This window comes from Saccopteryx bilineata, chromosome X (genome assembly GCF_036850765.1).
Source record: "Saccopteryx bilineata isolate mSacBil1 chromosome X, mSacBil1_pri_phased_curated, whole genome shotgun sequence".
NCBI lineage: Eukaryota > Metazoa > Chordata > Mammalia > Chiroptera > Emballonuridae > Saccopteryx > Saccopteryx bilineata.
The window spans coordinates 50,550,911-50,564,265 of NC_089502.1; the positions used below are offsets into that span (position 1 = coordinate 50,550,911).

The 13,355-nt window shown below is 34.5% G+C and overlaps 1 protein-coding gene across 2 annotated transcripts in view; it reads left to right on the forward strand.

Moving 5' to 3' along the window:
- Positions 1-13,355, forward strand: part of PCDH11X (protocadherin 11 X-linked) — a 764,552-nt gene that overhangs the window by 367,123 nt on the left and 384,074 nt on the right. For both annotated transcript variants that reach the window (XM_066249732.1, XM_066249733.1), the window contains exon 4: positions 4,102-4,179. In XM_066249732.1, the coding sequence (XP_066105829.1) occupies positions 4,102-4,179 (78 nt within the window). The remainder of the gene's footprint in view (positions 1-4,101; positions 4,180-13,355) is intronic.

Here is a 13,355-nt window from a genome sequence, read left to right on the forward strand (position 1 = left end):
AGGTGTTTAGTTGCCAAATTTAAATGGACAAGTACATTCACATAGCATTAAACATTTAACCACCTAAAATGCTATCCCCAATGAATTCAATGGACATTACATAAGGGAGCCCAGATAGATGTAAAACTGCTAATGTTTGATATAATGTTTAAATCATATTCTTAACATATGCATGAGAAGCGCCATATGAATTTGGATATATAAATAAGGTAATTTGACATCACTTTGATGCAAACATTTTACCTTATAATATTGGGTTGATTTATTATGAAATTGGCAGCAAAAACAATTTTGAAAAACTATTCAGTGTTCCATTCAAGGATTCTTCTCATTCAGTAAAATTTTAGACTTGGCTCTGAGTGCAAAAAGTTTCCATAACACTTTTTCACAGCTAAGCCGTCCAACTGCTGTGTGTTAGGGCACGTCAGGATATTCAGCTGTGTTTCTAACAAAAGTTTAAAGAATGACAATGGTTCTATTAACAAGAGTGAATAAAATTCAGTAACACATGATAGACTCTAATATTTTTCACAAAGTAATGACTAATGAATAATACAATAAATAACCACAGGTTTTTTTCAAATTTTTATTTATTGATTTTAGCCAGAGGGCAGGGAGAGAGAGAAAGACAGGAACATTGATCCATTCCTGTATGTGTTTTGATGAGGATCAAAGTGGTAACCTCTGCACTTTGGGCCCATGCTCTAACCAGCTGAGCTGTCAAACCAGAGCAAATTTTTTTCAAACTTTGTAAATTTGTCAAACTGAACTTTCTCCTGTGCCAAATATGTTTTACCTACCATTAGATATAACATTTCCTAGCAGATCCCACTCTATATTTTATTGTATTACTGTTTTCACAACTTTTTAAAGAATATTCTTTTTTCTGCTCCACACAGACTATCATATCCCACCTTATCTTATCCTATCCTATCCTATCCTATCCTATCCTATCCTATCCTACCCTATCCTTTCTGATCGTATTGTATCCTATGTAATTCTCTTGTATTCTGTCTACAGAAGCTCTTTATTTTAATCACTTTAAACTTGGCATTGCTTTCTCAAGTAAGTAACAATTAAACATTGTTTTAACATCTGTTATTTCTTGAAGAAGACAGGGAAAATTACTAAAAACATTTGCCTTTGTTTTGGTTTTATTTAAAAAATTTTAATGTATTGATTTTAATGTATTGATTTTAGAAAGAGAAAAAGATATAGAAAAAGAAATATCAATCTGCTGTTACACTTATTTGTGTATTTAGGTTGATTCTTGTATGTGCCCTTACTGGGTATACATACACAAGCTTGGTGTATCGGGATGATACTCAACCTGGCCGGGATCAGGGATGCTTTTGTTTCGTTTTCAATTCACTTTTGATGCAGCTGTCAATGTCTTTAACCTTTTGTCTATTCTTTCTAAAAGACGAATAGTTTTAAGTTTATTTTTCTCTAGACATATTTGGTTGTTCTAGACAAATATAATTTAATTATCTCATCATTAGTAAGTGGTTTTCTTTGAATCACTAACAAATGAGCCTTTCAGCAACTTCCTTTCCTCACAGCCTTCTTTTCTTTTCTTGTTTTTGTAAAGAAATTCTGCTGCAATGAGATGTTCCATTTTAATTTTCTAATTCTTCTGAGTGTTGCTTTCTTGTGAGTCGGAATGTTTTGATGAGTACTTGGTATGTATGGCCTGTAGTCGCTGCTGTCATAACCATTCACAGGCAGGTCCCTAACGAATTCAGACAGATGCTAAAGATAAAGTGGGCCAAAAAGTGGTGGGCCATTCCTTTACTAAAGTCTCGCACTGGCTGACGAGCAAACATACAGAGAAAACACTACCCTTTCATTCAGAGCTCACAAAGCCCTGACACATTATCTGGCTCTACAACCAGGAGAATCTTCTCCAGTTTCTCCTAGAATGAAAGGCCCCACCAGTCTCAGTGGAGCTCCCCAAAATCCCTCCTCTCTGGTTCCCCATATGCACACCTTCTCCCTTCTCTGCCAACATGGCTTTTTTTTTTTTCAATTCTGCATTCTCTCTGCTTTCTCTGCAAACATGGCTTCCTTCTCTCTATCTTCTCCTTCTCTGCTATTTTTTCAAAACTTTCTGGCTGGAAAACCTCTCTTCCAGCAAACGTTAGCAAAACAATGGCCCTTCCCAAGCAGAAAGGTAATTTGCAATTTCACAAACCACATATACCTCAGGCTGCCCAACCTCCAATGCAAACTATAAACCAGCAAACATCAAAATCATATTTTACAAACTTATTTGACCAACAGTCTATTCATATCAATGTGTATTATATTATTCTTATCACAGATATAATGTCATTGCATAATAAACACAACTTAATGTTTAATTTGATAACAAAATAAATTTTGCTCATCGGGGTCTTTAAAGTGTGATGTTCAAAATTTGGTCATTTCTTTTTTTCTTGATTTGACATAATTAGCATGCACTTGTAATCAAAATAAGTAAAATAAACTGATAGCAAGGCTAGTGGAGTACTTGACACTTTAGGGGAGGAAAATGATTTTTCTTCTACTCTTCTAGGTCTCTTGTCTCAGACCTCTGTAATAAAAGACAGATTAAGAGGAGGAAAACAGATGTTGAATAACAAGTATTCTTCCTCTATTCAATGGAAAACTTAGAAAAATTTAGTAGTTCTCTGAATGACTCAAGCCATTATCTTAAATATCATCTCTAGTTAAAGATAAAAGAAGATTTGGGGGTTAGGGAGAACCATTTATGAAAAGCTATATGAAAAAACACATTAAACAAGGTTATGGTTGTTACGCAGATTTAGGTCTATTGACTTCTCCATTGATAAGAGTTCCTAAAGATTTAACCATCCTTCTCTTCTTGGTACAAGGAGGGGGACACATTTATAAAAAGATGTGTTAGTTTTACAATGTAAATATCTTTTACAAAAGAGCAATTTACTTGGCTTCAGAGTTTTTATTTGTTTTTTTCTGCTGTTTTAAATCAGCCTCAAGTAATCCTTATCCCAAAGAAGCACATTTGGCAGTAGTAAATATTAATCCTCTTCAAACCCTGCATAACTGCAAATTGTAGTACACCAAACAACAGTATGATAATCCTGAGGGACAGAAGATCTGTGTCACTACTACTCAACTATGTTTTTATAACAATATAGCTTCCAATATTAAATGAATTGGGTTTTCTTAGCTCCTTGAAAAAAAAATTTTTTATAAATCAAATGTAATATTTACCAAATGCTTTATCCCATAGGTGAAAACCTCACATGTAGAAAGTGTTATAATATGCATTCAATATTTTAAACACAGAGAACATAGTTTATGTCCTGAGGAAAATTAAATGAATACAAACACAATCTTCTCAAGACCTTGATAATTATTTTATGTTGCTGTTTTGGATGTGTGTATTATTTCATAACTTTACTGACATTTATAACATCTATTTAATATTTTTGTGTTATAGTAACTTGTGATGTAGGGCACAAACAGAATAGATTTTATTTTCAGATAGTGGTAAATTTCTAAATACATGCTATTAAAGCAATTAAATTATAAAAACATTGGTTTAAAAGACCCTCCAGCTTACATTTCAACCATTTAAATATTTTATTTTTTCAATTTCATTGATTTTAGAGAAAGGAAAAGAATGAAAGAGAGGAGGGAAGAAAGATCAATTTGTTATTTTACTTAATTATGTGTTCATTGGTTAATTATTGTATATGCCATGATTGGGGACTGAACCCACAACCTTGGCTTATAAGGATGACACTCTAACCACCTCAGCTATTTGACCATTATCTACATTTAAATATTTTAAATTGTTCTTTACAATTCCATTTATATGTTTAATGGAACTTTATAATTTAACAATGGAATGCAGACTCAACAAGAAAAGGAATTTTTTTCTTTTTTATTCCCTGTACCTAGAGCTCTGCCTATCTATCATATTAAAAACTATCAATAAATTTGATGCCTAGGAAAAGGTATTTACCCAGACAATATTTTACTTACCTGTACTTAATTCATGTGTGCAATACACTATGTTTTTCACTTTCTAAGAAACACTTAAAACAATTCTATTTTTTTTCCTTTCTAAAGCCAACGAGGGAGGCTGTACGATCTGACACTCCGATGAAAGAGACAACTGTGAAGGTCTGGGTGCATCCCGAACCACAGGTATGAATAGAAATACTTGATAGCTCTTTTTTATTCCCCTTAATTGATTTTTATGAATTTATAAGAAATATTCTTAAATTGTGTTTTTTAATGTGTTACATGAAGTTTCATTAGGTTATTTTCTGCTGGACTCTAAAATGACTTTATAACAGTAAATACATATTTCTTCTTAGTGTGGTTTGATGATTATGGAGTTAATTTTTTAGATCAGGTATAAGCTTTCTTGAAAAAATATCTAAATGATTGTTTATTCTTTTAATGTTTGCATTTACTTCTTAGATCATGTGTGGAAAAAAAATTGAGAACTTCTGTGTTATAATACCACTTAAATGTAAGGTTTAGCATTGTTAAAGAGAAAAATACCAACCCAAAATGATGTCACTCATGCTTAAAGCCCATGATACTAAACTTAGATTTAAAACCTGATCTAATGATACTTTCAACCACTTACAGGAATAATCTTAATCAACCAGTATAGATTTTTCTGGCCAAGCATCAGTAAAACAATCTGTTATGATAGGCCCTCTCCATTCTTCATAGAAAATAGAAGCCATCTGCATGATAAAAATGCTTCTCCTTCGTTTTCTCCAAAGAAATGATATCCCAGATCAAAAAAAAAAAAATGATTCTTTTCTTTCGTTAATAGTGTCTTTGTTTCACCCTTCTTCCTATAAAAACCTTCCATTTGGTATAACTCCTCAGAGACCTCTTTGTTACTAAATAGAAAGAGATCAGTCCATCCAGCACTAGAAGAGCCAAGCACTGAACACCAAGAATCATAGTGGAGGAGGATTGGCTCATTTATTATGAATGGAACCACCCAGGAGAATGGAAAGTTAATGTTTAAAAGCCCAAACTCCAAAATGTTTTACACACATGGTCTTTTATAGAGCAAAATCATGAGTCATTATGAGTAAGGAGTTTAGAGTTGTGGATATTGTTGATTGTTTAACAGAGAGATAAGGGCATTAAATTGTGATTTCAGGTTTTGAGTTCAACTTGGCATCACTTTGTCTCATTTCATGGGGACATGCCAGGAGTGTTATTCTTTAGGGCTCAGGAGTTGAAATACAATTTAGGCTAAAAAGTTATCTTTCTCTTAACAGAAACCCATACCAAATGACCCTTAGGCACGGCTATTGTTTCTGGCTGCCTCAAGGATTAATGACTAGTAGAGTAACAGGTCAAAGTTTACAGGGCATGCTATGGAGAAATTGAATAGAATGCTGGGGGTACATATAAAATCAAAATTATATATTAAATCAGGACCCTCAATTTCACTTCTACTTAGTACATAGATGCTAACCGATTCATGAATTACTTAATAAAGACAATTAGATCTTTAAATTTATACCAGTCAATTTTGTTTTCTAACAGCATAATATAAAACAATTTATTTTATGCTAATTAAGTGACTTTTAGTAAAGTCTTATTAAAGCAAATCAACTCAGGGAAAAACCAGCTTGAAATTAAAATAAGGCATTTTTTTAAAATGTTTGTCTAATTCTTTTTTTTTATAATTTTATTTATTTATTTATTTTTAATGGGGTGACATCAGTAAATCAAGATACATATATTCAAAGATAACATGTCTAGGTTATCTTGCTGTTCAATTATGTTGCATACCCATCACCCAAAGTCAGATTGTCCTCTGTCACCTTCTATCTAGTTCTCTTTGTGCCCCTCCCCCTCCCCTCTTCCCTCTCCCTCTCTCCCCTCCCCCCGTAACCACCACACTCTTATCAATGTCTCTTGGTCTCACTTTTATGTCCCACCTACGAATGGAATAATGCAGTTCCTGGTTTTTTCTGATTTACTTATTTCACTTTGTATAATGTTATCAAGATCTCACCATTTTGCTATAAATGATCCGATGTCATTATTTCTTATGGCTGAGTGTATATGTATATTCCATAGTGTATATGTGCCATATCTTCTTTATCCAGTCATCTATTGACGGGTTTTTGGTTGTTTCCATGTCCTGGCTACTGTGAACAATGCTGCAATGAACATGGGGCTGCATGTGTCTTTACGTATCAATGTTTCTGAGTTTTGGGGGTATATACCCAGTAGAGGGATTGCTGGGTCATAAGGTAGTTCTATTTTCAGTTAAAATAAGGCATTTTGAAGAATTCACTTGCACTTATTTCAGTCAAGACAGCTCAAAATGTGACTAAAACATGTAATCAAATTTGTTTTCTTAGTAAAAGCCTTAAGCGAGCTTTAAAAATAGAATGAGGAGACAATGTCTACATATTCATATGCTATTTGTTATTCCATGGCTAATTGATTTAATGTTGTTAATAAAGGTCTTAAATTTGACCCTTTGAGTACCAAATTAAGATTCATAAATTGTGTTCTCCCTTGTTGTTTTCAGATGTACTTTATTTGTCCCAAAGAGTATAATTTTAGAAATTATAGATACATAAATATGTATCTACAGTATTAGAAAGATAACACAAATGAATGAAAAGAAAAGCACATCTGTTTATGATTTATCTTTTCATGTGTGCTCATGAAATTCATGAAAATCATATGTTCAATAATGATAACACTCTACAATATTTTACAGTGTTAATTTATGCTCTTGGGGAAGATATTTAAAATTAATATATGCATAGTGAGAATAAATAATTAATTTAAAAAGACATTGCAACTCAGGAATTGTCAAAATGGATACAAGTTTTAAATTCCCCAAGTCTGAATTACTAGTTTTGCACAATTTCAAACTAACTTTCAAGTCTGGCACTTCAGATTTAGTCTCAAGAAAAGTGAAGAGAATGTGGTATGCAAAATGATGCAATCTACATGTCTACCTTTGATTAAGAAGTAATTGTAGTCCTTGGAGGGTTGGCTCAGTGGTAAAGTATTAGCCTTGCCTGTGGATGTCCCAGGTTCAATTTCCCATCAAAGCATACAGGAGAAGTGACCATTTGCTTCTCCACTCAACCCCCTCTCCCTTCTCTCTCTCTTCCTCTCCCACAGCCATAGCCCATAGGATGGGCTGAGGATGGCTCTGCAGAACCTCTGCCTCAGGTGCTAAAAATAGTTCTGTTTCGAGCATTGGCCCAAGAGGAGCAGAGCATCAGCCCCAGATGGAGTTGCCAGGTGGATCCCAATTGGGGCACATGTGGGACTGTCACTCTATCTCCTGTCCTCTTAGAAAATAAAAACATATACATAGATATAGATATAGATATAGATAGATATTCATATGAAGTAATGGCAGTCTTCAGAATGTAGTTTTAAGGAAAAGCACAGAATTTTAAAATCTATTCTTTAATGTCCGAAAATTTTAACTACCAGTGTGACAGAAGGTATGACTAAAATAGTTAAAAGTCATATTGAGTTAAACATTGTTATTGTTAATCCTAATCTGGAGGGACCCGGAACATTGAAGACACGAACAAAGTCCGTCAATTACACACCGAAACTTTATTGTCTAGCTTGGCCAAGCGGTAGCAACTCTGACAGAAATCTGAAGGAGAGCGCACTGGCCCTTTGTTTTACCTAGTTTTTATAGTTTTGTAAGTGGGAAGTACAGAAGCAAAAATTGTAATTAAAAGTCCCTTACCACTATTGGTTATAGTCATAAGTCTTTTAACATGATAGGACCATGTTCAATTTGCAAGCCATACATTATTTTGTAGAAAACAAAATTTACAAGTCAACGCAATGGCAGAAAGATATCTTTTTACATATTAGAAGGCACTCCCACATTATCTAGTGTTCATCTGCTATCTCTCTGTCCAGAGTCACACACATTAACTATATGCATTCATATGGGAGAGGTAGTTTCCGTGGGGACAAATGCCCGCAAATGGCTCATAGTTATAAGAAAAGGTTTATTCTGGCTTTTCTCTCCCTGCACCCAGCTAGCCATTCACCCCTTTCCCCACAGGTGTGGTGGAATTTCTGGGGATCCATGTTTTCCTCCCCTTTGCATTTACAATACAATGCCAAGGGCCATCCTGACTATGCCAATCACACAGTACAGAGACTGTTCTCACAATTTCTCTGCACACCTTAACCCAAATTAACAAAATGTTCTTGAAGCCTCTTAAAATATTAATATTAATTCTGTAGTTTTTGGTACTTTACAACACCTGTGGGTGAAGTGGCTCAGTGGCTCCTCAGTTATATAACATCATTTCTTCTGTGAATAAGAAGATGATCTAGTAACAATATTTTTTAACTAGCCAGTTAGTTCTGTATTCTACTAAATGGAGTAGATTGCATTCTACTAAATGGAGTACAGTACAAATAACTACTAATTTCTTGCCAATTACTGATCCTTTTATTAGTTTATGAACTTAAAGTGTTGTTAGAGATAGAATAGTTTCTTCTACAGTTGGTACTTTTTGCTTGAGGTTCTTTTATTAGGTAAGTCTGTTAAGTATCTGACAGCATTGATTGTCCTTACTGCCTGAGACATCAATTGAAATTTACATTCATCATCGAGTTAGGAATTATACTGTATAGTACTATTATGCATATAATACAGATGGAGACTTCTTAACCTTTTTTGGATAGACATTGTACTTGCTATGAAAAGTTTAAAGGAAATATTTGTTTTATAAATAACCTTTTACAGTTTTTTCTGAAATATTGGTACCAAAAGTAGGTTCAGCTACCTGCCATTACGCGAAAGACAGAATTTATGTGACAGGTGTTGGTGAAAAGGAAAGAAGATTATTCAAGAGCCTGAAGCCTTAGAAAATGCGAGAAACCCTGTTCTCAAAATCCTATCTTAACAGCTCAGACCCTTTGACCAGATTATATAGGGGATTGAGGGAATGCAGAAGGGGAACTTCTAGGGAGAGGGCACATATGTACTTTCTCTTGAGGGAAGGAAGTTCTTATCTTCCTGGCTGGCTGGATCGTACTCTCGGCATTGTAACTGGAACTGGAGTTAGCAAGTAACTCATAAACTAGAGTTATTATTTTTCTGAAACTGGTGTCTCCACTTGCCAGCATACAGGTTGTCCTCTTGGTCTTATTCAAGCATTGAAATTGCAAGTCTTATCATGGTGATAGAGAAGAAAGGGAGCACAGTAGGAGTGATATAGCTTCGGATTATATTCGTCTTTTTCATTCTCATGTTACTTCTCAATGTGCATCAGCCAGAGGGGAACAAGTTGTTCAATTTTAATGAGAATTTGGCATATGTCAAAGCATAGGGCTGATATATACTTTTCATTTGTTACAGAATACATAATTTTGATTAGTAGATTGATAATATTAAATCATAAAGTTAGAGTAATAAGCTGGGTTTAATATTTACTAAGATTAACATGAGTAGCTTTACATTAAATCTTTTATAAACTTATTTTATTAATATATTCTTATTTTAATTCTATTCTATAGATGATCAAACTAATCAGTAGTATAGCATATTTATTCTTCATTAATATATCTCATATTTAGCAAGATATTCAATACTCACAAGATTTAAAAAGAAACAGTCTGAAAATAGAAATGTGGAAATGACTGAAGCTAGACTGCAAGCTGAAAATTAAATTATTTCTATTTTTCCATTAAAATCACAGACCTCCTTGGTAATGTCTCCCTCAACCATTCAGAATTTAAATTCATGGTGCAGATGGTGACATTGAGGGTTTGTTTTTTAATGGGAAAATGCAACAATGGTTTCCCATTAAGCAGAATGGTTCTTGTTGTAAAAGCCAATTATTCAATAAATTAAACTAACTTTTTAACCATAAAATTATAGGTCAATTTATTCTTTCAGCAAAAGATTAAAAATTAAATTTTCCATTTCCTTATAAGAAATATCCTTATAAGTCCATTTCCTGTAGCAATTTTGTTAAGATTTTTAGAAAATATTTTTGTACACAACTAGGGTATATACCTTAGTGTTCCAAGTGATATTTTAAAAAATTAACATGATTTTAAAATAACAATGGAAAATAAATCAAATCACCTAAAACACCATTTTAATGTTCAGGGACCATTTTGATCATATACATCCACCGTAACTAACATCCTCTTCTATCTGTAGTACTTGAAAGAAATAGAGAACTACATAAAAATGGTGGTCGACCACATGAGGCCGGGGAAATAATTCCCTCTTTTCTACTTTAGTTCTTCTGGCTGTCTAATAGTCAAACTGATATGAAACAAATCAATAAGAGAAAGTCATACTTAATTATATATGCACCTACAGGCATCATGTAAGAATATGGGACCATAAGATAAGTCCTGCAGTTAAGGTATATATGCTATCCTGGACTAAGGGATGCAGGGATAGTGGTTTAGCCTTCAAAAGGAAGATAGGCAATTCAGAGGAAAATGAGAAGGAGCAAACATTTGAAAAATAAATTCATTCCAGGTCATCCAGAAACAGTGGGCACAGAAGGGAATCTAATAAACAAACCTTGCTAAGTTTCTTTAGGTGTGCCATATTTAGCTCATATTCTACTAAGGTGATAGCTCCCTTCCTGAAGCAGGCATTTTATTTGAATTCTTTTAGGTAGGTAAGGCGGAGGTAAAAGCTTTTCTTGAATCTACTGTTTCTTAAAAATAGTTCAACATAATAAATATTCTCAAAAAGGCATGTCATGGAGGGTGGCAAAATATTCTCCCCCTCAACCATCTCTGCATGTACTGTATGTATACATCAGTTGGCATGGGATTCTTATTTTCTGTAATGCATCAGTGTATAATGATTCAGCCTTTTCCTCTTGCATAATAAAATTTTTCCCACATGTTTTTTGCCTCCAATCTTGGTAATCACAATGCTCAGTGAGATGGCAAGTCAAAAACTGAATAATATTATGTCAAAAAAATTGAAACAAAATAAAGCTAGTGTATTGTTTGGAGTATTTTCATAGTTTTTTTAGTAACAACTGATTTGCTTCTGAAAAATAGTCTTATATTGAGATAACATTTTCATTATAAATATAGACATTGACTCGGCTACCACTGTAATTCATTAGGTACAACTATATTGTAATCATGACATATATCCATTAAGAAATAAGTAGCTCAGCACAATAGTATTAGGCAAATGTTGGTGAATGAGTGAAGGTAGGAAAAGGACCTATTGATTAACATTAACTCCCCAAATCTAACACCCACAGCTAGTGAATCATATGTTTCCCACATTGAACATAATTGAATTTTAGAACAGAAAGAAGTTAAAATGGTGAAAACACTGTGAAGGGACATAAGAGAGTACAAGAAAAGTAGAACAAATGAAAGTAAAACTAATATTTACTTTGAAAAAAAATGATGGAAGTTTTATCTGGTAATGAAATTTACTTTATTTAATAAAACTTATATAAACTTACTATGTACCAGGTAATCTCTTAAACAATTAAAATATTAGCTCATTTATGGCCGTGGCTGGTTGGCTCAGTGGTAGAGCATTGGCCTGGCATGCAGGAGTCTCGGGTTCAATTCCCGGCCAGGGCACCCAGGAGAAGCGCCCATCTGCGTCTCCACCCCTCCCCCTCTCCTTCCTCTCTGTCTCTTTCTTCGCCTCCCGCAGTTGAGGCTCCATTTGAGCAAAGTTGGCCCGGGCACTGAGGATGGCTCCAAGGCCTCTGACTCAGGCACTAGGATGGGTCTGGTCATAACAGAGCAATACCCTAGATGGGCAGAACATCGCCCTCTGGTGCGCATGCTGTGTGGATCCCGGTCGGGAGCATGCAGGAGTCTGTCTGACTGCCTCTCCGTTTCCAACTTCAGAAAAATACAATATATATATATATATATTAGCCCATTTAATTCTCATCACAAACCTATAACTATTATATATATATATATATATATATATATATATATATATATATTACTAACTCTGATTTAGAGATGAGGAAATTGGTACACAAAGAGATACTAGCAAGTACCAAAGCCAAGATGCAAACTCCTTGGGTCTGGCTTTAAACCTCCTTTTCTTAACAAATGTATGATAATTTTTCACCAAGGGTGATCAGCAAAAATGGAAGGTGGTCCTTGGGAGAAGACATATTTTAAAAGGAGTCTCTATCTGGTGTTAAACTGACATAATTTTCTATTCAGCTACAACATTTGCACGTATTTGCATAAGAAAATTTAATATGACCCCTTTATGACGCTGGCATAAAATTAAATAATAATAAGACCTGGGAACCATAAAGAATATGAGGTATTGAAACAAGCAAGAAAATTCTGTTTTTAGAAGTATTAAATCTACTGTGATAATCCTTAATGAAAATATTTCTGCAGGATGAGAAAGGCTAATTAACAGTGATAGAATTTGAGAATTCCTACAGTTTTAAAGAATTATATTGTAATCTTGGAATAGTGGCTAACAGGATCACTAATTCAATGTTAAGAGTAAATTCATTTGATGAAGGAATTGCTACACTAATCTTATATTTTACCACAGCGTGGTTAAGAAATCCACAGGGGTTTGGCTAATCAGTTTTCATAAAGTAAAATCGGCTCTTATAATTCTTTCATATTCTAAATGACCTACAATCCTGACAACATAAGTCACACAAGTTTGATTTTTTTTTGTTTGATTGTTTTTAAATAAAACAACTACACAGAAAGCTTAGATTCTCAGGTGAAGGGTCAATGCCAGTGTCTTTGCTTTTCTTGCCAGGAAAAGAAACAAAGATAATTTAAGAAAACTGCCATATTAAACTATGCATAATTATGTCATCAAATTTTAGACCACATTTAGGCAACATTTTGTATTCAATATGTGTCTACTTGGTGAGCCTCTTGCTGTGTCTCTTCTTTAGCAATAAAAGTGTCTTGAAAAAAATCCATTGCGGCTATGAAACTACACAACAGTTTGCAAGGTGCACATACCATTAAGTTTCTATAGTTGCCAGCCTCAAGTTTCGCATCAAATTATAATTTTTTTTGTTTTTTTTGTATTTTTCTGAAGCTGGAAACGGGGAGAGACAGTCAGACAGACTCCCGCATGCGCCTGACCGGGATCCACCCGGCACACCCACCAGGGGCGATGCTCTGCCAACCAAGGGGCGATGCTCTGCCCCTCCGGGGCATCGCTCTGCAGCGACCAGAGCCACTCTAGTGCCTGGGGCAGAGGCTAAGGAGCCATCCCCAGCACCCGGGCCATCTTTGCTCCAATGGAGCCTTGGCTGTGGGAGGGGAAGAGAGAGACAGAGAGGAAGGAGGGGGGGTGGAGAAGCAAATGG